This window comes from Carex rostrata, chromosome 17 (assembly GCF_964058835.1).
Source record: "Carex rostrata chromosome 17, lpCarRost1.2, whole genome shotgun sequence".
NCBI classification, from domain to species: domain Eukaryota; kingdom Viridiplantae; phylum Streptophyta; class Magnoliopsida; order Poales; family Cyperaceae; genus Carex; species Carex rostrata.
The window spans coordinates 5,013,827-5,037,399 of NC_135934.1; the positions used below are offsets into that span (position 1 = coordinate 5,013,827).

At 33.1% G+C, this 23,573-nt stretch overlaps 2 protein-coding genes across 3 annotated transcripts; both read left to right on the plus strand.

Moving 5' to 3' along the window:
• The first annotated feature begins 4,216 nt into the window (after positions 1–4,216).
• On the plus strand, positions 4,217–8,482 carry LOC144567905 (auxin response factor 11-like). Of its 2 annotated transcripts, none has more exons than XM_078318086.1 (14): positions 4,217–4,695; positions 4,800–4,930; positions 5,037–5,132; positions 5,228–5,284; positions 5,384–5,536; positions 5,640–5,724; positions 5,811–5,901; positions 6,062–6,226; positions 6,370–6,483; positions 6,569–6,641; positions 6,718–6,883; positions 6,987–7,471; positions 7,633–7,820; positions 7,971–8,482. In XM_078318086.1, exons 1-14 carry the CDS (start codon positions 4,671–4,673, stop codon positions 8,116–8,118), a joined length of 1,977 nt encoding a protein of 658 aa, XP_078174212.1. In that variant the 5' UTR covers positions 4,217–4,670; the 3' UTR covers positions 8,119–8,482. The 2 variants fall into 2 exon arrangements, with proteins under 2 accessions (XP_078174212.1, XP_078174213.1); XM_078318087.1 differs by having other exon boundaries at positions 4,371–4,695; positions 5,238–5,284.
• Positions 8,483–22,002: 13,520 nt separating this feature from the next.
• On the plus strand, positions 22,003–23,485 carry LOC144568121 (uncharacterized). The gene has a single exon (XM_078318357.1). The coding sequence runs from the start codon at positions 22,143–22,145 to the stop codon at positions 23,238–23,240; it is 1,098 nt and encodes a 365-aa protein (XP_078174483.1). The 5' UTR covers positions 22,003–22,142; the 3' UTR covers positions 23,241–23,485.
• The last annotated feature ends 88 nt before the right edge of the window (positions 23,486–23,573 follow it).

Sequence of the window (23,573 nt, forward strand, 5' to 3'; positions counted from 1 at the left end):
TTTTTGGGCTTGATCTTACAAAAAAAAAAAAAAAAAAGAGTTAGTGAAACAATACTAGTTAGCCAGACTTATTTGAGTGAGGCTACAATACTATGTATAGTGCACTTTGATCTGTATTACGGATTTTTAAATAGTCGATTTGAATCGTTTATCATAATCTTCATATAAAAAAATGTACTTGAAGACCAAATTTTACATTTAAAAAAATTCTTTTTTTTTTCAAATAAGTACAAAATCACTACTTCCGAATTTCTAGAATATCTAGATCAATTGATTTTGTACCTAGTTAAAAAAAATAGTAAACAAAATTCTAAAAATATGTAAAAGTTGGTATCCAATAACATTTTTATATGGACATCATATTGAACGGAACGGATTGGTTGTTTGAACTTTAAAAATTGAGATATGAATCTGTAGTACAGACCAAAGTGCGATATGCATAGTACGGTAGCCTCACTCGTGTATTGTTTAGTAGTCTCTGTTCTGTGGGGTGTTGTAAAATATTTTCTTTTGGGTGTGATATTGCATAAAAGAAAAAGAAAATAGTAAAGCAATACTATAGGCTTAGCTTATTTTGTATGCTTGTTATATATGATATTGTTTATTACTTATTAGTCTTTGTGGGATGTTGCGAAATTTTCTTTTTGGTGTGATCTTACAATAAAATAATAATAATTTTAGTAAAACAATGCTAGCTAGGCTGATTTTGTATGTTTTTTATATGAGCATTTGTTTAGCAGTGATGCAAATGTTCAATTTGTTTTCTAGTCATGCTAGAGTGTATCAAATAGGAGCATATCAGCATATATAGGTAGGGGTTTATGAAGAAAAATGTACCATTTTATATTTCCATACTATTGGTTATATATATTTTATTTACTTATTCTTAATTAATGCATGAGAAATTGAGAATACTGTGAAAAAGTTATGCTGCAAATCGTCGTTGCATGTGATCATGTTTTGCAAATGTGATTCCCTAAAAGAAAAAAAAAATTGCTCTAGTGAGAACTCTATCTAACATAAATAGTTAAGATATTATTTTATTTGTAAAAAAATATATGTTGGAAATATAATTATGATATTAAGGATTTTTTTTAAATTAGACCCCTCATTTGTACTAGAAAATTACTCTATTTATTTTTCTATTTTGTATGTTTTCCTTAGATAATATAAAAGTATTTTTTGTTACTGTAGCTTTCAAGTATTGACAGCTCCATTTTGGAACTAAATATGCCAGTTAAATTAGGTAAATATTGCACACACAAAAATGAAAGGTGGATTATTTTTTATCTATTAGGTAATTTTGCTCTGAACTTATAGAACACAAGTCAACTTTGTAAAAACAAAAAAAAATTATAATTTTTTTTGGAGAAATGTGAACTCTGTACAAATTCAAAAGAAAATGTATGCTGATTTGCCCCGGACACAATTAGTAAACAAGTCACAAGTCAAGTCAACTGATCAAAGAACTTTTTTTATGTAGAAATTTATAGATCTAAAATATTATTGAAAGGCAGCCAATGGGTGCATATTATTTACAGAGCCAATATTACTGGGGGGGGGTCTCTGACTTACCACTAAATTAAATATATACTTCTATGCAGTCTATGAGAAACTCTTTCTTTTCCTTGGCAACAAAAAAAAATCTTTTCCTCTTGCTCCTTGGAGAGGTGTACTTTCTGTGTCTGAAAAATAATTACAAGAATCAAAATAATTAAATGAGAGGAAAAGAAAAGATATCTACACTTTGTGGAATTAAGTAATTAGGATTATGACTCGGACTTAGTTGCAAATAAAAAATATTTATTATATGATTATTTTTATAAACTAAATTTTATATGATTATTTTTATAAAATAATTTCAAATTTTAGTATATTTTTTGTACAAAAATAATTTTTTTCCTTAAACTCTAAAATCCAAATAAAAAAATACGATCAACCTCATGAAAAAAAAATAAATGAGGAGAGAGCATGAGAAATATATGTCCTCCGATATCAACAAAAATGAGAAGAGAGAATATAATTGGATGGATGAGAGTCTTAACTCTTAAAGCATCTATTTTTTTTTTTCAATTTATTGTTATGAAATTGAAATTTTATATGCTTATTTTCTATAGAGCGGAATCGAATAATAATGCACATAGTGTTACTAGGGTTCTAACTATTCTAAAAAATCTCACTCCTAATCCAAGAATTTAGAGAAAAAAATTTACAAGATTAATTTATGATGATTTTTGTTTTCCCATTTTTCATTATGAAGGTAACTTTATTTTTTTAGCTGTTTTCTTAATTGTCGATAAATTCGCATGCTTTCGGTCGGATGTTCAATTATAATTGTTTGATCCACTATGATTTTGGGATCAGAATCATACTTTTAATCTACAGAGATTAAACATAAATAAAAATTAATCATATAAAATTTTCATATTATATATGAGGTCAATTTTATAGTACCCATCTCATTTTATAATAAAATTATGTATAAGTATAATTTTTTTTTAAATATATACATTTGTCTTTGGACGATTTATTTTAAAATTCACTCCATAAATCTTGACACTAATCAATTGGGTTCAATCGAGCATTGGACTGAATTTAATCTGATGTCCATCAGACCGTCTTCTTCCCCCCAACTAACGCGAGTCAAATTGTCTACAAGTGTCATTCAATCCAACACGAAGTAGTTTGATTCACTTTAAGATTTGTACTGACAACTATTTTAACGCGTCGTGATTCTTGATGGAATCGAACAACTCGAACTGAGTATGAAACCGAATTTGATTTGATGTTCATAAAACCGTTTAATATAATTGATTCTAACTATTCAAGTTTAAGCTCCGTTTTCTTATTTTATTTTTATTCAATAAGAAGCTTTATTCTCTAAAAGAGCATTTTCTTTTAATTTATGATTGCGTTAAAGTTAGATAAAATGGCTTTGTTTTAAATATATTGTTGCCTATTGCCATCATTAACATAACAATTTCTTTTCTCTTTTGATTAAAGAGCCTTTCTTAATTAAAACTCCCACAGATATTATGTTTTGCAAAAGAAGATATTTTTTGTGTTCTCTAACCGTATACTAAAATATGAGCTACGATTTCCCAAGGAAATAACTTGATGATTTTAATAACGTTTTTTTTTTTTAAATCATGCTATTTTTGAAAAAATATAAAAAAATAGGTATGTTATTTTCCTTATAGAACTAAAAAGAAGAGTTTTCAACCAAATCAGATTCAGTTCAAGTTCAATTCAAACGAATTTTGAGCCGAACTAGATTTAATTTGTTTCAAAACCGAGTTAATTTGATTCGTTTCGACTTAGATTTCTTTTTTGAATCAAACTCAATCAAATCACGAGCTACTTACTTTTTTTTACACCCCTAGCTCCAACACATACACATCAAACAAAGAAAAATGTAAGCAATTGTTAATCTAGTTATATGCAGAAAATAGGCGTTGCATGTGAGCACAATACATTTTTCATGCCGTTTATATTGAATAATAGCTTTTGTTACCTCGATAAAAATAATAATATTTTGAGGGCGTTGACAGCTTGGAGGGATTCCTCAAGTCAACATGGTAAAAAAAATAAAAAATATTAGTCAATCCATATTTTCATTTTTTGTTAAGTACTCTAGAAGCTAGGTTTACTTATTCACACACTAAGTCATGCCACTCACTGACACAATCAATTTTAAATTACAAACAATTAATTGTATAATTATAAAAAAATAACTAATTTTCATTTTGCACCTAACTTGTAGATGGGAAAATGTCTAAATCATTATATGCCTACCTTATAAACCACAAGCAATATATCTCAAAATTAGAGAGCAATGTATGAGGGATATTAGGCAGATATTAGACAGCTGGACATAATATATAATATGTATGCATCCATATTCAATTTTTTTTTATTAATTCATATTAAAAAAATGTCAAAAGTTTGTTCTTTTACAAGTGACCGATAAGTTTTGTTTGTACAATTAATGAGCACATATATTATAATATTAATATTGGCCGTGTATTGTTTTGTTCAGCATTGTTTGTTGCCATGCCAACCTACAAGAAATTTGTCAATTAAATGCTTCCTAGCATGGAACAAAGCGCGCAAAAAAAAAATACGGATGGTACAAAAAATTAAAAAAAATATAGAGGGCACAAAAGCAAAAAGTACAATATTAATATTTAATGGAGTGTCCGTTCACGGCGTTTCCTGTGCCCTCTTTTGGTCGCCATTATTATTTTCGGCGCGAGGAAGGGTATTTACGACTTTTGACCTCCTCTTTGGTTTCTTTTAGAAAAAGGTGGGGGTTTTTGTAAAGCGACCCAACCCAGAGTGAACAGGGAATAGAGAGGGAGGGAGAGAGAAAAGCGAAGAGCTTGTGATTCGTCTTGTGTGAGGTGAAGCGACATTAAGAGAAGAGAGAGAGAGAAGAAACGAGCTTTTAGTAACGCCGCCGTTCATTCCTGGTTTCAAGGCTCTGCTCCGCCGCTTCTTTAATGGTGCTGCGTTTAATTCCACAATAAAACCCAGCAATTACTGCGACAATAATTGCTACTGTTTAAAGCCCCGAGAGAGCTCAGATAAGTCCGTTTCGGGATCCAAATCCGCTCTCAGATAGAGGAGAGAGAGAGAGAGAAAGAGAGAACGGTTAATTCCTTCCATCCATGGATAGTGCTGCTATGGAATCAGGTTAGAAATTTAAAATTCAGTAAAGATAGGCGCGAGCTTTACTCTTCTTCTTCTTTCTGGTTTTCTTCTCACTCTGTTTTGGCTTTTTGGGAATGGAATTGAAGGGTTTAGAGGAGGTGGAGGAACTATGCCTGATTTGTACGATGAACTATGGCGAGCTTGTGCTGGCCCACTTGTGGAGGTGCCACGTGTACACGAGAGAGTGTTTTACTTCCCTCAAGGTCACATGGAACAGGTATCTCTTTTCTTTTTTCCCAACATTTTGGAGGAATTTTCTCTTTTTAGAAAGAGAATGCTTATACAGTTATTCTGCTGTCTCTATTTTGTTTTGGGAATTTTAGTTGGAGGCGTCGACAAATCAACAACTGGATCAACAGCTCAATCTTTTCAATCTACCGCCAAAAATCATTTGCCAAGTCGTAAATGTGCAGTTAAGAGTAAGCTTAAAGATTAAACCCCTTAAAAATTTTCTTTTGTTCTCTCCCTTTGTTTTCTCAGTTTCAATTCCTTTCCAAAATTTGATTCATTCTAGGCTGAACCAGAAACTGATGAGGTGTATGCACAAATCACCTTACATCCCGAGGCCGAAGTAAGCGATTTTTTTTTGCAATTTCATTTCTTTATAACCCTATTTTTTTTCTCCTGGAATATGTAATGATGTAAAATTCTTTTTATCCTGGTTGAACAGCAAAAGGAACCGGTGAGTCTTGATCAGCTGCAGCCAGAGACGGTGCGTCCGACTGTGCATTCATTCTGTAAGATTCTGACAGCTTCTGACACTAGTACTCATGGTGGATTCTCTGTTCTAAGGCGACATGCCACTGAGTGTCTCCCCCCACTTGTAAGTTGCCCCTTATTCCTCCTTTTGGCGGATAACGGCCTTTTATTCCCCTTATTCCCTGGTTTTAGGTTCCTTATTTTAAAAATGTATATACCTTTTTTAGGACATGTCACAACAGACTCCGACTCAGGAACTTGTTGCACAGGATTTGCATGGTTATGAATGGAGATTCAAACACATCTATAGAGGTATCTGTACTTGTGGCAATTTCACGAACTTTGATGGGTTAAGGCGAAACATAACTGCAGCAAAGAATTATGATGTGATTTTTTAGGTCAACCACGAAGGCATCTACTCACCACTGGATGGAGCACCTTTGTTACATCAAAGCGACTTGTTGCTGGAGATGCTTTTGTTTTCCTCAGGTACACGTTTTCACTTTCTCTCTTGAAATGCCATGCTGGTAACAGTGCTGATCTCCAATCTCTAGACGTTTTTGATGGCTGACACTTGAAGGATAATACAGATAGCGTAGGGTCATAGAAAGTAATTGTTTTGTTTACGTGTAAAATTTATGTTGTTTAGGGGTGAAACGGGAGAATTGCGGGTTGGGGTGAGACGTCTGGCGCAGAAACAGAGCACCATGCCCGCCTCTGTTATATCTGGTCAAAGCATGCATCTGGGTGTACTTGCAACTGCTTCTCATGCTGTTAACACGAACAGCCTCTTCACTGTGTACTACAAACCAAGGTGATAAAATATTTGTTTTGAAATAAATTTACACTTCTACTCGTGCAAACATTTTCTATCATCTTTTTTGATGTTATGTGTTCAATATAAACAACACAAATAATGTACGGCTGAATGATGATTCTTGTCATTTGCTTTTGTAGAACAAGCCAATTTATAATAAGTGTGAACAAGTACATGGAGGCTGCTAAGCTTGGTTTTACTGTTGGCATGAGGTATAAGATGCGATTTGAAGGAGAAGATGTGCCTGAAAAGAAGTAAGTATCTTGTATAAATTCTTTCATAGATTAAAATGTGAAAATATATTGAAAATTTACATTATGCTTATTTTTCAATTTGTAGGTTTTCTGGAACTATTGTTGGTACAGTGGACTCTTCGCCTCAATGGTCTGGTTCCCAATGGAGGGCATTGAAGGTATTTGACCTCTCTCTCTACCTGGTTCCATCTGCCAGCACCATCACCTCTCTTATATTATTTCTTTTCTCGTTAGATTCAATGGGATGAACCAGCTAACATATCTCGACCAGAGAAAGTCTCTCCATGGGAGATCGAGTCTTTTGATGCTTCGGCCCCGTCTGTCACTGTACCTCAGGCCCCACCCAAGAACAAGCGGCCAAGGCAACCTACTGAAATTACCGATGTACCCCCATCCCATGGTAGAGAAACATCCCTTAAATGCATTTATTTGATGCTTGAATTATTTATTTTTTACTGATAAGTGATAACATGTCTTTACTTTTTTTTATGGTATTTGCGCAGAGCCCTCTTCTGGTTTTTGGTACACTGGTGTGCCGAAATCTCACGATGGCATGAACCACTACAACAATTGCATTGACAATTCTTGGTTGAAGGATTTCAGTGGTCCTGCCAAGTGCCAAGCCACCAGCAACTCATCTTCTCTCACTGACGTCTCTCTGAAATTATTCAGGGACCCAAATGAACAAACCAAACTGAATTCTTGGTCGAATTTGGCACAATCCAAGCCTGAAGAGCCCAAAAGGACTGATTTCCGTCTCTTCGGTATCGATCTCAAAGCCAATATGAATTCAAATTTGAACTCAAACTCAAATGCGGTAACGGCAAATACTACTGAAGAGTCATCTCTTATGAAGATTAAGATAACTGAATCGGTCGAAGAATCAATGCAACATTCGGTTTTGTCAAAGGAGCATAAACAAAACCTCATGGAGAGCCCCAAGGAGATACAAAGCAAACAAAGCTGCTCCACTAGGAATCGCATTAAGGTATTAGAAACTAAATACTTTATTGAGAATTTCTTACCACATGCTTGTTTATTGAAATAAATAACCAGTCAAAACCTTAATCTGCCAAAGTTGACAAAGGTAACCTTGTGTTAGTAGGAACTAATTCTTCTTTTCTTTTAATATTTAATTTGAATGTACAGGTGCAAATGCAAGGAAATGCAGTTGGGAGAGCAGTTGACCTTGTTTGCATAGATGGCTATGATCAACTTAGAGAGGAGATCGAGAAAATGTTTGACATAAAAGGAGAACTCGCTACCCGTCAAAAATGGGAGGTTGTTTTTACTGACGATGAGGGTGATATGATGCTTGTAGGAGATGATCCCTGGCAGTAATTTTCTTTTTTCTCAAACTATATTTTCTTTTATTTTCCATAATTTGCACTCAATATTCATAGAATTTGCAAATAAGGCCAAAATTTGAACATTGAAGGTTCCATTTATATTCAAAATAATGTTAAATAAAATTATATAATTTTCAGGGAGTTCTGCAGGATGGTGCGCAAGATTTTTATTTACACAAGTGAGGAAGTGAAGAAATTAGTGCCAAAAACAAGGCTGTGTGTTGAGAGAGAGGAAGAGACATGCCAAGTGGTTTCAGGCAACAAAGAACTCAAATCAGAGATGTAGAAGGGGAGGGGGGAACCCGAAAGGTGGAATTTTTTTTGGTCCTTTCGGTAGGAGTCTAATTGTGTTGTGTCGTACTTGACTAGGACTTGATCGGTCGAGTTGCAAGGATTGGAACCTTGGGTACATGTATAACTTAGGGTTTATAGTAGTATGGCTAAGTTTGTGGTGAATAATTGAAGGATTGAAACCTTGGGTATTGTATGATATATGCACTCTCTTAAGTATATGCTTGGTATATTGTCTATTCTAAGCTAGTAACCTGTCTTAATTTTGTCTAAGTTTGTGTTTGTGAGCTGGCTATCTTTGCAAGAATGTAACTATGACATTTATATAGAATATATATTTTTGAGTGTTGGTGTGGTTATGATTTCCAAGTTATTATACCTTATTTTCCTTCTTGGTTTGTTCATTTCACATGGTAGATATTTCATTGGATTCAACTACACTGATCTCGCTCACAAACGTACTCAGACATTGCCGCAATAATTTAAATTAAAATGTTAACTTGCACATTTTTAAATTTCAAATTTCTGATATTATCTAATGTGGTGGTTATTCAAGTTAGTGGCTTCCACTAGAAAGGTTAGAAGGTCGTATAAATATTAAATTGTTTATACGAACCCTTTGCTAATTTCTTGGCCCATTTAATTGTTTATTAGAAAGCTAACAGTACTGCTTCAATGGAAGTTGACACAAAATACAATAAAACCCATGAATTGAGTCTATTTCATTGTTTAATTTCTTGCTAAACGATAAGAGTTGGAGGTGCTAAACAATTCGATGCCATTTAGACATTGGGGCCTCGCCAAGTCACACTTGCAAATAAAGAAACAGAGAGGGGTTTGCTTTGGTTCTTTTGTTGCTATTTTGCAAGAACCAAAACCTAATTTGTTGGTTTAAACTTTTTAAACACCGTGTGAATGTCACGGTGACCACTTGATTGGTTGATTCGTTTTGCGGTATTTCTGTTATTTTGCTCAGTAAATCATACGGTACTTATTTCTCAAAAAAAAAAGGAAGTCTGATGTTTGATGAGATTGCTTAGTGATTAAGATGCGGTTTGGTATATATTGGTTAGATATTATCAGAGTTATTCTAGTTCACAAAAATCATTCATCTAATAATTTAAGGTCTCTCAGATGTGAATCTGCAGTTGCAAGAGCCTAAATTTGAACATTTTTCCTAAACAAACCGACCAAATTTTAAGTAATTTTGTAGGCGCACAGCGCACTATAGGATTAAAATGATGACACGTACGGGCTCCCAAACTAGAAAATAAATAAAAACAAATATAAAAGAAAGGTGTTAATAATATTTAATAAAATGGTCGCTTACTCTATAGTTTAAGCTTGAATCTTGACAGACCTCAATTATGAGAACAGTCTGGGTCCGATGATCATTAGATCCAAAGTGGTTTCAATGTGTTTGCTCACCATCGGATCTGCTTTAGGATTCGCACCCACACTTTTGTGTATGCTTTAAAATTCGTGCACACGAATTCTAAAACAGATCCGATGGTGAGCGAACCCATTGGAATCACTTTGAGTCCAATGACCATCAGACCCAAGCTGAAGTCCTCAATTATACAATAATCATTTCCCATCAATAATTTTGCACGTGATGAATGAATCTTGACAAACCAAATATGAACGATTAATATTAGGAATATAAGAATCAATTGTTAGAGTACATGGTTAGTTAACAACAAAAAAAAAAAAGGTAAAAAAAAAAAAAATGGGCACAAAAAATGCATAATTACTCGGAAACTGTCGTCCATCCAAGGACTGCATCCAGAATCTTTATACCGAGATCTACGTACCAGTTTCACTTGCAGTTTCATATATATAATATATATGAGGAGGGTTCCAATACCTCATTTTTTTCATATCTCATCATACCTCATATTTTATATCTTCATTTTCTTTATATTTTTTGAAATTTTTTTGCTATTTTTTAAGATGGATAGAAAATTACTGTTTTTTGAACGGTTCCAAAACAGTGATTTTGTACCTATCTTAAAAAATAGCAAAAAAATTTCAAAAAATATAAAATTTCATCTTCATGCATATTTTAGTATAAATATTTTGTTGAACGGTTCGGATCGACAATTTGGACTTTGAAAACGAAAATATAAAATATGAGGCATTGGAACTCTCTCTCTATATATATAGAGAGAGAGAGAGAGAGTAAGTCTTGGGTGCTATGGATAGTATAGAGGGCTACGGTGCTAGGGCTCAATATTCGAGTTTTCAAAATCTTAACGGTTGATCCGAACCGTTCATCTTGTTCTCCATATTAATATGTGTTTGGAGACCAAATTTTACATTTTTTGGAAATTTTTTATTATTTTTTTAGCTAGGTAGAAAATCACTTGATCTAAAAAAAATATGCACCATTCAGATATTTGATTTTCTACCTAGCTAAAAAATAGTAAAAAATTTCCAAAAAATGTAAAATTTGGTCTCCAAACACATATTAATATGAAGAACAAGATGAACGGTTCGGATCGACCGTTAGGATTTTGAAAACTCGAATATTGAGCCGTAGCACCGTTGCCCTCTATGCTATCCATAGCACCCAAGCCTTACTCTCTCTCTCTCTCTCTCTATATATATATATATATAGAAGAGGGTTCAAATGCCTCCATCTCTCTCTATCATTTTCAAAGTTCAAACAGTCGATCCGAACCGCTCAACTTAACCTCCATACTAAAATATGTTTGGAGACCAAATTTTATATTTTTAGAAATTTTTTTACTATTTTTTTAGATAGGTACAAAATCAGTAAATCTGAACCATCTAAAAACAGTATTTTTGTACCTATCTAAAAAAATAGTAAAAAAATTCCTAAAAATATAAAATTTGGTCTCCAAACATATTTTAGTATGGAGGTTAGGTTGAGCGGTTCGGATCGACTGTTTGAACTTTGAAAATGATGGAGAGAGATGGAGGTATGATGGAGGCATAAAAACATGGAGGCATTTGAACCCTCCTCATATATATATAGGGGGGGGTTGGCTACTCTACTTACATAAGCATATGAGGGTATATGTTTATAAGTCATTTTTTGTTTTCAAATTCCAAAAGGTCAATATGAACCGTTAGATGTGATCTCTATATTGAAATGTGCTTGGAGACCAAATTTTACGTTTTTCTGAATTTTTTTACTATTTATTAAGCCACTTTGAAAATCGCTGATCCAATAGTGGCTTCTGATTTTACTATTTTGTTAAGCTACCATTGGATCAACGATTTTCAAAGTGGCTTAATAAATAGTAAAAAATATTAGAAAAATGTAAAATTTGGTCTCCAAGCACATTTCAATATGGAGATCATATCTAACGTTCAGATTGACATTTTAGATTTTGAAAGCGAAAAAATTACTTATAAGCATATACCCTTATATGCTTATGTAAGTAGAGTAGCCAACCTCTATATATATATAGAGGAGGGATCCAATTGCATCATTGTATGGTGATACATCTTGACACCATATTTTTATAAGTTATTTTTGCGATTTTAAAATTCAAATAGTCGATCCGAACCGTTCAACGTGATGTCCATATTAAAATGTGCTTGGAGACCAAATTTTACATTTTTTGAAAATTTATTACTATTTATTTAGAATTTGTTAAAATTGTTGTTTTTCAATGGTCCAAAATTGACTGAAAACAACAATTTTGTACACATCTTAATAAATACTAACCAAATTAAAAAAAATGTAAAATTTGGTCTCCAGGCACATTTTAATATGGAGATCATGTTGAACGGTTCGGATCGTCTGTTTGGATTTTGAAATCACAAAAATAACTTATAAAAATATGGGGTCAAGATGTGTCACCATAAAATGGTGTAATTTGATCCCTCCTCATATATATGAGGAGGGATTCGATTACACCCTTTTTTGGTGACATCGGATTACACCCTATATTTACAAAGTCCAAACAGTTGATCCAAACCGTTCAACTTGTTGGATATGTTAAAATGTGCTTGCAGATCAAATTTTACATTTTTTTTGAAATTTTTTACTATTTATTAAGATGGGTACAAAAATTGAATGGTCTGAATATAGCGATTTTGTTAAATACTTAATAGATAGTAAACAAATTCCAAAAATGTAAAATTTGATCTGCAAGCACATTTTAACATATCCAACAAGTTGAACAGTTTGGATCGGCTGTTTGGACTTTGTAAACTTTTAAAATGGAGAGTGTAATTCGATGTCACCAAAAAAGAGTGTAATCGGATCCCTCCTCCATATATATATATATATATATATCGTATTCCTTATTATGTTATTTTGGAGTTGCTTAGTGCTAGTGTTTGGTAAACGGGCCGGGCCGGGCGGTCCGGGCAAAACCCGGGCACGGGCACGGGTAGCCACGGTCACGGGCGTCACGGGCACACGGGCACAACGGGCCGGGCATCACGGGTTTTTTTTTCAAAAATCCTGCCCTGCCCGTTTAATACCCATGCCCGTCACGGGTTCGGGGGCAGGACGGTCCGGGTACGGGGGGCCGGGCGGTCCGGTCCGGTCCGGGTCCGGACCGTTTTTTTTTTTTTTTTTTCTGTTTTTCTGTTTCTGTTTTTTTTCGCTGTTTTTTTCTGTTCTGTTTTTTTTTCTGTTTCTGTTCAATTTTTTTGTTCTTTTTTTTGTTTTTTGTTTTGTTTTTTTTTTCTGTTTTTTTCTGTTTTTTTTTCTTTGAAAATCAATCAATTATAAATCCAAATTCATACCTATTAAAATTCATTTGACATAGTAATTATATTTGATAAAGATAGGTTATAATCTATTTTTATAACCTATAAAAATTCTGATTTATTTGTTCACTCTCCATTTGAAATATAAGTAATTATATTTGTTTTTGAACTCAATAATTTTTGTTATAATTTACACATTTTAATTGCTTATGTAATTATATCTTTCCTATAAAAATAAATAATACATATATACAAGACAAAATAAGAAAATCAAAAGATAAAAATTTCATTTGTTGTGAATTAAAGTCATAAATACTCAATTTTGAAAGTAAAAAATTAATTGAGATAAATGAAGGAAAAATAACATTGAAATAAAGGAAATTACAACTAGCAACTGATAGCTCGCGTTTGAAAATAAAAATAATACAATGTTGAGATAATCCTAATCGGAATCAGAGTTCCACTGCTTCTTTCGTTTTCTCTTTTGCCTGCTTCGCTTAGACTTGTCTAAGGCGCATGGTGGGCATATAAAATGCTTGAACCTTATATCCTCCCTTGTGCGTGTCGGGTAGGCGCTAATGCAGGAAGGGTGGAAACCTTGCAAACATTCCGCGCAACAGAACATCTCGCTCCTCTTCCCATATTGGTGACAGGGATTGCAAAAATCCACCGGTTCTTTGTTTGTACGTTGTTGGGACTTTTCATGAAGGTTCTCGGGATTTTCTTCTTTCATAAGTTCCTCGAGATCTCTTGAGCGGAAGTAGGGGAGGGCTCGTGTACGAGATTCCGCTGAGGGCTCTGCAATCGGGCTGAGAGCTCGCGTATGAGATTCCGCTGTGTTGGCACTCATTCTTAATAGAATAAATCTAACCTATTTAAAACAAATCAAATTACTTCACATATTCAAAAAAATAAATCTAACATCTTTTATTAACCTATTAAAAATAAATCCGAATTTCAAAAATAAAATCTAACCTATTCAAAACAAGTCTAATTACTTCACATATTCAACAAAATAAATCTAACATCTTTTATTAACCTATTAAAAATAAATCCGAATTTCAAAAATAAAATCTAACCTATTCAAAACAAGTCTAATTACTTCACATATTCAACAAAATAAATCTAACATCTTTTATTAACCTATTAAAAATAAATCCGAATTTCAAAAATAAAATCTAACCTATTCAAAACAAGTCTAATTACTTCACATATTCAACAAAATAAATCTAACATCTTTTATTAACCTATTAAAAATAAATCCGAATTTCAAAAATAAAATCTAACCTATTCAAAACAAATCAAATTACTTCACATATTCAAAAAAATAAATCTAACATCTTTTATTAACCTATTAAAAATAAATCCGAATTTCAAAAATAAAATCTAACATATTCAAAACAAATCTAATTACTTCACATATTCAACAAAATAAATCTAACATCTTTTATTAACCTATTAAAAATAAATCCGAATTTCAAAAATAAAATATAACATCACATATTCAAAACAAATATAATTACTACACATCTAACAAATCTAATATAAACTAAATAAATCTAACAAATCTAACATAAAATAAATCTTATAAATCTAATTACTTAAGAAATTTAATAAATCTAACATTCAATAAATATAACAAATCTAATTACTTAACATTCAATAAATCTAACATAAACTAAATCTAACATTCAATTTAAATTCCTTTGTAAATACTCTTTTTATTATCAAGGAATTGACAGTCTCGAGCTGTCCTTCAAAAAAAAAAACATTCAATTTAAATTCTAAATTTTTTCTACAAAAATAAATCTAACATTCAATATTTCAATCTAACAAAATTTAATCTAGCAAAATTTAATCTAACAAAATGTAATCTAACAAAAATTAATGTTGCCTTTTTAATTTCGTGGGAAAATCTTCGAGAATACCTTCGTAATTCCCTTTCCGTTTGCGTGTTTGTGTTTGCGTATTTGTTAAATTAACAACTATTTTTTTTTAACAATAAAATTAAAATTGGAGAATAATTAGATTGAGAGAATGAGAGATGAAAATATTGAGAGAGATGTGAAAATTTGTAAGGAATGGATGTATATTTATAGAATTTTGTTTGGAGGGATTAAAATTTGAATTTAAAAAAAAAAAAAAAAAAAACTGAAAAAAAAAATGGGTAGGGGCCCGGGTAGAAAGTGGGGATGTGGGGCATGGGGGGAATGGGGGGGAGAATTTGATTTCAAATTTCGAATTTTAGACCCAAAAAAAAAAAAAAAAAAAAAAAAATATTCTGCCACGGGCTCACGGGCACGGGCGCACGGTCTCACGGGCACGGGCGTCACGGGTACGGGTTACGGGTACGGGGGTCCGGGTTCTCACGGGCATTTTTCCAAAAAACCGGGTCCGGCCCGTTTAATACCCGTGCCCGTGTGCCCGTGTACCCGTGCATACCCGTGGCACGGGCACGGTCCGGTCTGGGCACGGGCACGGGCGGACCGGTCCGGGTTGGGTCCCCGGGGGCATTTACCAAACACTACTTAGTGCTTATAAAAAGTACTAGGGTGAACGACAGAAAAGCGCGTAACAAAGGCTATGAACTTTGTACCGTACCTACAACTCTACAAGTTGAATGAAGCTGCATGCTGCTGTATTAATTGGGATTAGTACCAGAATGAACCTTCTGGTACCAACTTGTGACCACATTGCAATCGTACAGCTTTCTTTAATGCAACATATACTGTATAATAATCTATATATACTTCCATAAATAAAAAAGCCTAGTTATTTTTAGGATGACGGTGGGGTGGACATTATCTCTCTCTCAAAAATAAAAATAAAAATAAAAATAAAAATAAAGGTGCCTTTCCATTACATGCATATTATAGGCCGCTACTCTCTTGTTGCTGTCATCCTTTTCTAATTAAGCTTAAACTTATATTGTGAGTGGTTGTGTACTTGTGTGTGTTCCAGTTGAAGGTAGGAAGCTGATGTTAAACACTGCTAGCTAGCTAGGTTAGGTAATAGCTACAAGCTATATTATAGTACATACAATATGCATGCTTGGAGGAACTTGTAAGGACTTTTCGAACACGAAATAGAACAGCATTTCAGCGCGGATTAAAGCGAAAAAAATAAAATTAGGATTGTGAGAGAAATTTTTTTATTTGCACTTCATAAGACTTGGTATAACACTTAATTGATTTATGAAATAATTAGACTTGAATGACACCATTGACAAGTATATACTCTACATGTATATATCTTGTGTCAAGTACATTAGTTAAGTGGCAAATTTGGTGAGATCACTGTTTATGTGTATGCTAATAATATATTTTGTTATGGTAGTGGTTGTATGTGTTGGTGGTTCCACTTGAAAGTTATGGAGGCTTATAGTGGGGTTATTGTTTAATTAAGTTGTTTATGTTCATGCTTACATATTACCTTGTCTTAGTTGGTGTCTTGGTGACTGTAAGGTAGGCAGGGACCCAATCATTTGCTGTAATGAAATAGTACCTTAAAACACCAATGGTGAAACAAGTTCGTGGACCAACTTATGAAATCACCCTTAAAAAAGTTTATATGTCATGTGAGCCCTTGTGCATATGTAATTTTGTATCATATGTATTTTTGGTCCGGTTTAGATATATAAGATATAATTATTTGAAAAGGAACTGTGCATTAGAAATGAATTAAATCTATGTTATATTATACTTAATGGACTTCAGGTTACTAGTAACATATTTTACACAAACTGAAGGACCAAAATGTAAATGGAAATTTGAAACACAGTTTCTTTTGATTAGAAAATAGAATGGAAGGCCTCTTACTGGATTCATCGTCAATCATTTGAAGCTACATGACAACATTAAGGCGTTATAACAAGTTATTAGAATAGGGAAAATTGGGTCTATACCATCAAAATTTCACTATCTATATTAGTTTCTCCATTGCAACAATATAATATTTACCCATAAAAAAGTAATTATACATACTTTTTTTTTTAAATTGAAATTTTCAAGATGTAATAGGAGAGATTAAACAATTTGGGAGATATATAAAAAGCAATGAGGTTTTGATGGGTGATACAATTAAAATAAAAAAAAAGTTTTGATGTACGTCTAATTTTGGTATTAAAATTAAAATTTGAATTTGTTCTGAATTTAGGAAAGCGACCCAAAATTATCAATTGAAATTTCTTCTCTCTTTTTTACCCATCTTTTTCAAGACACTGTTCCCTTTCCTTTTGACCGATTGAGGAATTAGAGAACCAAACTTTTAGACTGGAGAGTAGTTTGATTCCCTCTTGCTTCTTGATTTCTGCCTAAGAAAATTATGCTGTAAAAGGAATCTTTTTGTTTCTGCTAGTGTTTCAAATGAATAGCAACAATATTTCTGTTTCGAAATTTTAGACAACTTTATGTTTATTATTTGGACACATAATATCACAAAGAAATAACTAGGGCTGCACGAAAAGTTCGTAGTTCGTAATTCGATTTGGAAAAAATTTGTAATTAATTTGGTTCGAAATTAGTTTGTTTTGAAACAAATAAAATAAGTTCGGTTCGAAACTAATTCGAATTCAAACTCGAACTGGGTTAAGTTCAATTTGAAACTCTTCTTTTTAGTTCTAAACCATGCTTTAATTTCGAACCAGTTCGGTTCAAAACTGGTTCGAATCGATTCGAATCAAACTCAAACTCTTATTTTCAGTTTGAAATTCAGATTCAAATCAAATCAATTCGGTTCGAAATTTGTTTAAATTTGAACTCAAACTGGGTAAAGTTTGATTCGTTTGCAGCTCTAGAACAGAATGTATTCGTTCAGAAAATACACATGAGTTTTTTCATTTGAAAAACTAGAATATACTAAAAAAAAAATTCCCTAAAAGTATATAGTAAAAACAAAAACATAAATACACAATAAAGGATTTTGTTATTGTCATTTGCCAGTACAAGAAGTATAACATCTCTCATCTACTACTGGACCAAATCCATCATTGCCATTTTCCAAAGGACGGTTCCTGTCTAATGAGATCCCTGCCTAAACAAATTCCCTTTATTTTCAATCCTGGTTTTATACCTGGGCTTAATTTTTAGGCTTCATATATCAGTGTAACCTGGATCTATATCTTCTAGTTGTTTGTGCTTATACCCATTTAAGCAAAACCCATTACAAACCTAATTTTGGGCTCATGAGCTAAATAGTTGCCTTGCTTTTTTATTAATTGTATTGAAAAATAATATAAAAAATGGATAGCATATATATATTTTTTTTTCAAAATAACAAATTGAAATGAAACATACCGGCCATTAAGTTTCATCACGGCCAGATGACCGGTACGTTTCATTCCGGTTTTGTTATTTTATAAACTTTTAGAAGAATGATGCTGGCGATTTTATTTATTTAATGCTATGAATAAAAAAATGGAAATAGTTGGACTGAAATTCACAATCCATGCATGGTATTAAATTTGTGCAGTGTAAATAAAATGTTCTTTTGTTGGATTTAGATTTAGGAGTCATATATACTGAAATAAGCACAGAATTTATTTGTTGCAATCTCCCTTAAAAAAGTTTATATGTCATTTGGGCCCTTATGCATATGTAATTATTTGAAAAGGAACTGTGCATTTGAAATGAATTAAATCTATGTTATATTATACTTAATGGAATAGAGAAGTGATAAATTCTGCGCTGCAATAATATTTGTTTGACATTATTTTTTTATGAAGACTAACGGAATTGCTAAGCTAATAGTAATGGGACTTCAGGTTAGAAGTGACATATTTTACACAAACTGAAGGACCAAAATGTAAATGGCATAAATTTGAAACACAGTTTCTTTTGTTTAGAAAATAGAATGGAAGGCCTCTTACTGGGGTTCATCGTCAATCATATGAAGCTACATGAAAACATTAAGGCGTTATAACAAGTTACTAAAATAGGGAAAATTGGGTGTATACCATAAAAATTTCACTATCTAGTTTGGCTTCTCCATTAAAACAATAACATGGTGTATTTACCCATAAAAAAAGTAATCATACATACAATTTTTTAATAAATTTGAAATTTTCAAGATGTAATAGGAGAGACCTTTTTGTTCATACAATTTTTTTAATATATCTTTAATGTTAATTTAACTGGATTAAACAATTTAGGAGATATATCAAAAGCAATGAGGTTTTGATGGGTGATACAATTAAAATTAAAAATAAAAAGTTTTGATATACATCTAATATTGGTATTAAAATTAAAATTTGATTTTTGTTCTGATTTAGGAAAGCGACCCAAAATTACAATCAAGATTTCTTCTCTCTTTTAACCATCTTTTTCAAGATATTGTTCCCTTTCCTTTTGACCGATTGAGGAATTAGAGAACCAATCATTTAGACTGGAGAGTAGTTTGATTCCCTCTTTGCTTCTTGATTCTGCCTAAGAAAACAAAGTTTATGTTGAAAAGGAATCCTTTTATTTTCTGCTAGCGTTTCAAATGAATAACAACAATATTTCTATTTTGAAATATTAGACAACTTTATGTTTATTATTTGGACACGTAATATCACAAAGAAAGAACTAGGGCTGCACGGAAAGTTCGTAGTTTGTAATTCGATTTGAGTTTGATTTGGAAAAAGTTTGTAATTAATTCGGTTTGAAATTAGTTTGTTCTAAAACGAATCAAATTAGTTCGGTTCGAAATTAGTTCAAATTCGAACTCGAACTGGGTTAAGTTCGATTCAAAACTCTTCTTTTTCAACTAGTTTGGTTTGAAACTAGTTCGAATTGATTCAAATCAAGCTCGAATTCTTATTTTCAGTTCGAAACTTAGATTCAAATCAAACCAGTTCGGTTCGAAATTGGTTCGAACTGGGTTAAGTTCGATTCTGTTTGATTCATTTGCAGCCCTATAGAACAGAATGTATTCGTTCAGAAAATACACATGAATCTTTTCATTTGAAAAACAAGAATATACTGAAAAAAAATTCCCTAAAAGTATAATAGTAAAAACAAAAACATAAATGCACAATAAAGGGTTTTGTTATTGACATTTGCCAGTACAAGAAGTATGGGTGAAAACGGATCGAATACGGATCGGATAGTGATAAAATCATATTCGTGTCCGTTTTTATTTTCCGGATACGGATACGAATCGGATATTAATCGGATACGAATACGGATCGGATATTAATCGGATATGAATATGAATCGAATATTAGTCGAATACAAATACAAATACGGATATAAATCGAATTTCTAATTCGGATATATATATTACAACAAGATTGTATAACAACAAGTATTCACATTTGAAATCAGAACAGAACTAATTAACTAATGTGTTATTTAATAAAAATAAAATGACTCATCATAAACAATAAATTACATCAAAACTCAATTAATTAAATGAGAAAATAATTAAAAAAATGATTATTAGTATTTTTGAAAATTTATTATGGATTTTTAAACCTTAGATTTAACTTAATGAGAGAAATAAAAATTCAAGATGTTGTTTGAATGACGATGTGGTCTCATGGCAGGACTTCTCACTCACGGATGGCCACACAGATCCCACCTCTTAATTCTCCTTTCTCTATTTCTATTACAGGCGGACTCCACTTGTATCCGAATATCCGAAAAATTCAAAAATCCGGATATTCGAAAAATTATCCGATTATCCAAAAAATATATCCGAAAAATGAAAAATTCGGATATCCGAAAAATCAATGTATCCGGATTCGGATAATTATCCGAATCCGTATCCGTATTCTCTTCTGAAATTAAAACCGAATTCGTATCCATATCCGGATAAATCATATCCGTATCCGTATCCGTATTCGTATCCGCAAATTATCCATATCTGACTATCCGAATCCGAAAAATTCGAATACGAATCCGAATTCGGTTGGATAATATCCGACCCGTTTTCACCCCTAACAAGAAGTATAACATCTCTCATTTAATACTGGACCAAATCCATCATTGCCATTTGCCAAAGGACGGTTCCTGTCTAATGAGATCCCCGCCTAAACAAATTTCTTTTATTTTCAATCCTGGTTTTATACTTGGGCTTAATTTTTGGGATTCATATATTAGTGTAACCTGGATCTTTATCTTCTAGTTGTTTGTGCTTATACCATAAACAATTACCCAAACCTGACCCATTTAACCAAACCCATTACAAACCTAATTTTGGGCCCATGAGCTAAATAGTTGCCGAGCTTTTTATTGTATTGGAAAATAATAAATAAAATGGATAGCATAATTTTTTTTTTCAAAAATAACATATTGAAATGAAACATACCGACCATTAGGTTTCGTCACAGCCAGATGACCGGTATGTTTCATTCCGGTTTTGTTATTTTATAATAGCTAGAATAGTAAAAATTAATAATAACAAATGAGAATAGAAAATAAATAGTGATTTTCATATTAGTATAAAAATGGTGCTATTCGGATTATGAAATGTTGTTTGAATTGTACATTTGGAATAGTGAATAGCTGTAACTAATAAAGAATAGTGTTAACAATGTGCTAATTAAGAAGAAAGATAGGCAAGTGGGGTCTCAAATGAATTGTCACGACGTTGAGATAACAGAAGTTGTGTCAATTTTATAATTTTAGAACTGTGTTAGCAGAAATTCGAGAATGAAGTATTTTTTTTTTCTCTCTTCACACTTTCGAATAGTAGTTATTCCAACATTTACAAAGAATAGAGAATAGCAGCTATTTTAACTATTCTGAATAGTAAAAATGTTATTTGGATGCACATTGCTATTCCGAATAGACCTTTATTCTAGCTATTCTCGTTTCATCCAAACATATCCCTAGAAGAATGATGCTGGCAAATTTATTTATTTATTTTTAATGCTATGAATAAAAAAATGGAAATAGTTGGACTGAAATTCACAATCCATGCATGGTATTGGATTTGTGCAGTGTAAATTAAATTTTCTTTTGTTGGATTTAGATTTAAGAGTCATATATACTAGTGGAAGTCAAAATTTTGTGTGATTATTAAATCTAAATCCTATTTGGTGTCAGCGTGGAGTACTAAGAATCAACCATCTCTTGCCAACTCACAAGCACCATATCTCTTCACAACATGACAAAAGAAGGTCGACCAATAGAGATCAAAATCTCGTTCTCACCTCCCCTTGTTCACAAATATTATCTAAACCATTTTAATTAATCAATCAATCAAATATTTCTCTCCACAAGTTTTAACCAATTAATTTGTCTCAACTCTTTATAATCCTCTTCCTATTCTCATACAATGAACAAATAAGACCCCCCCCCCCCTCCAAAGAAAAGAAATACACACACACACACTAAGAGAATGGGTTGTTCAGGCTCAAAACAAGTAGACGTGGCGGTTGACGTGTACCAGCCTCCCCCGACAAGTATTTCACTATTCGACATAAGTAAGATAGAAGAGCCATGGATCATTGCTGGTACCAATAACAAGCTTCAAGAAGAAGAGGAGGATGAGGATTTGAAGAAAAACCAAGTAACACCTATAACTACCCTACCTCTTCTAGAGAAACTCGACTCCTCTGACGCCGCACCGACGTCTTGGAATGAGGTTAGCAAAGCCCTAGAAGACCTAAAACCCTCCATTGAATCCGACAAGACAACACCATTTCCCCTCCCTTCCAAAACCAAAAAAACCTTGCCACCATCAACACCAGTGCAAACAACAAATTCTAATAATAATACTACTATGCCTGTTGTTGTTACTGCTGCTACTCCTACTGATACTGTTGCTCCTGTTCTAACTGCTACCACCAACAGTACCTCAAGCCGCGCAATTCAGGAGTTAGGAAGCATGCGTCCAGTAAAAGAAAACAGCTTCATTCTTCGTGACAAGGAGCAAAAGAAAACTGGCAGTGAAGCTACAAACTCAGCTATTGCCTTGTGGCGGCGAAGGCGGGACCCTCTCGAAGGGTACCCTGAGAGACACCCAGCTGGAAAAGGCGGAGAAGGCATAGTTTTATACACGACCACCCTCCGTGGGGTCCGCCGCACTTTCGAGGACTGTGAAAGGGCCAGACTAGCAGTAGAAGCCTATGGAACAGAGGCAGGTATCATGCTAGGGGAGCGCGACGTGTCGCTTCATTCGGAGTATTTGAAGGAGATGAAAGAGTTGGCAGGGGAAGATGCAGTGGTGCCGAGGCTATTTATAAGGGGAAGGTACATAGGAGGGATTGAGGAGGTGATGGATTTAGCTGACACAGGAAAGCTTAGAGAGATGCTGAAATGGGTAAAGGAGGGGAAAGGAGCATCTAAAGACTGCGAAGGGTGCGGCGGGGCCCGGTTTGTGCCATGTTTCACGTGCCACGGGAGCTGTAAGGTGGTGACCAAAGACGGAAAAGGCGTCGAGCGATGCGGAACGTGTAACGAAAATGGGCTTGATCTATGCCCGATTTGCCACTAGAGTAGAACATTTTCTTTTCTTTTTGGATTGAATAAAATATCATGAATGGCTTCTGAAAAAAAATGATCTGGCCTTCATCTGATTCCTATTTATGGCATACATTATTAATTTTTATTGCATCTAGAGTGGAGGTGGTGCTAGGGGAATGCTTGTTAAACATAGTAGTTTGTACAGCATATGTTTGGAAAAGTTTGTATTGTGCTTTTAAGGTGTAATTAAATGGACGGAGCAATGCTCTTTTCTCATTTTGTTGCTATTTAATAAACTGTTCCTATTTTCATTATTTGTTTTCAATTAAAATACCTTATTATGGGGGAGAACTTGCAAAGAAAT

What these genes read in the sequence shown, in the direction of transcription:
- LOC144567905 (XM_078318086.1), top strand. Translation starts at nt 4,671, where the DNA reads ATGGATAGTGCTGCTATGGAATCAG. An exon ending in CCTTACATCCCGAGGCCGAA is followed by an intron (nt 5,285 to 5,383) that starts GTAAGCGATTTT and finishes CTGGTTGAACAG; the next exon opens with CAAAAGGAACCGGTGAGTCT. An exon ending in ATTCAAACACATCTATAGAG is followed by an intron (nt 5,725 to 5,810) that starts GTATCTGTACTT and finishes GTGATTTTTTAG; the next exon opens with GTCAACCACGAAGGCATCTA.
- LOC144568121 (XM_078318357.1), top strand. Translation starts at nt 22,143, where the DNA reads ATGGGTTGTTCAGGCTCAAAACAAGTAGACGTGGCGGTTGACGTGTAC.